We start from the raw sequence: 1,591 nt of genomic DNA, 5'->3' as shown, positions 1-1,591 counted from the left end.
CTATTTCTTCACTTCCGGTATAATAATCTCTATACTCTTCCTGTGCTCATGCTTCAAATCTCTCATTTCTTGAAGTGTTGTCGGGAGTGGTCGCCCTTTAGTCTCTGGTAGAAAGTACATCAATATGGAGGCAAGGATACAGCAGACTGTAAAAACAACACCAGGACCCCATACCGCTACAGCACTCTACAAAAATGTAAATGGTCATCGGTTGTTGTTGTATAAAAAGCACTACTTAATGTAATATTAGTTTCAACATTTGACGTGATTAGGCATACACAAGAAATATACCTTTTGTTATCTTCGTGCCTTTAAAGAATCGGCGTTGGTAGAATCCACAATCCATAATGTGGATAGATTATTTGTCCGATTAAATGATACGATGGAGACTACACAGTATGTTTCACAGAACAATGCCCGTGTATCTGATGAACGACAACATTTCAATATGTGATGTACTGTGGTTAAAAAATCCACACTTCGTCCGAATGTGGGATTATGGGATACTTACCAACAATGAAGAATAAGGCGCCACCATTCCTCCCAACCTTGAAATTGCTGATGCCATTCCCAGTCCAGCATTCCTGATAAAACAAATTATCAAACAGATCTACTCGGAGAAGACGCAAGAAATCAATAGCCCGACGAATATGTGACCAAATGCAAAGGATTTAGCTGAATATTATCGATGAAATCGAATGTTTATAAAGTATATTTTATGATGGTTTAACATGTGGCAACAGATAACTTTTATGGACAGTCTATAGCGTTATTTTCTTAGCTGACCCTGATCACCCAAAGAATCAACAAGACCAAAGGTCATTATCATTAAATGGGTTGAAGTTTTACCTGAGATTTGTAGGGTATATTTCTGGTGTGTATATATAGATAACCATGAAAGAACCAGAAACACAGAATTTTCCCAATAATGAAAACAGGTTACTAAGTATATCACCAATAGAGGTTCCTCCTGTAAGTGGAAAAAAAACCCTAAGATTTGCCACACAATCTTACTAAGAGGAACACCTTTTTCTTTTTTTTTGTATTAATAAAATAATTTCTAAAATTGAATCAAACTATAAGGCGACTCCCATAAATAACTCGTGGTAAACGGAAAATGTCTTCGGTCTCAATATTATCCAGTAACCTTTCGTCTTTAACTTATTTGTAGCTTTATGGATAACATGTCTTTTTCAATGATGCATAATAACGATTGGCAGTATCATCGTTGAAACGTTGTGATTTACGCCGAAGCTGGTTTTACTACGTGTAGGGGTTTGTAGGTAGCGAGGTGTTGAGGGTATACATATAACTTACCAAGAGTGGCGAGAAATATGAACGAAATCAGTAAAAAGATACCAGTTACAAATGCAAAGAACATGGTGACTTCTCTTCTACCTTTCCTTTAAAATAAGAACGAGATTTATTCAAAAGTTAAGATGCTTAGTATGGTGGACATAACTGATTTACTTTGCAGATGTCTGAGGCAATATCTCCGAAACATTGAAAAGTCAGCATTCCTTCCCGATCTTATTCGGATTATTGACAACAATTAGAATGCTGTTTGAAAATTTAAATTTGCATACAATTT

General features: G+C 36.0%; 1 protein-coding gene across 1 annotated transcript in view; it reads right to left on the bottom strand.

Annotated features, from left to right (window-relative positions):
• Window positions 1–1,591, bottom strand: part of LOTGIDRAFT_165906 (hypothetical protein) — a gene marked incomplete at both ends in the record, with an annotated part of 4,401 nt that continues 2,810 nt past the window's right edge. Inside the window, 4 exons of the mRNA XM_009062941.1 lie at window positions 1–186; window positions 512–584; window positions 850–970; window positions 1,318–1,403. Of these exons, the coding sequence (XP_009061189.1) occupies window positions 1–186; window positions 512–584; window positions 850–970; window positions 1,318–1,403 (466 nt within the window). The remainder of the gene's footprint in view (window positions 187–511; window positions 585–849; window positions 971–1,317; window positions 1,404–1,591) is intronic.

This window comes from Lottia gigantea (genome assembly GCF_000327385.1).
Source record: "Lottia gigantea unplaced genomic scaffold LOTGIsca_54, whole genome shotgun sequence".
Classification (NCBI taxonomy): Eukaryota; Metazoa; Mollusca; class Gastropoda; family Lottiidae; genus Lottia; species Lottia gigantea.
The sequence above is the reverse complement of the archived record's forward strand: the minus strand, read 5'-3'. Positions and strand labels throughout refer to the sequence as shown.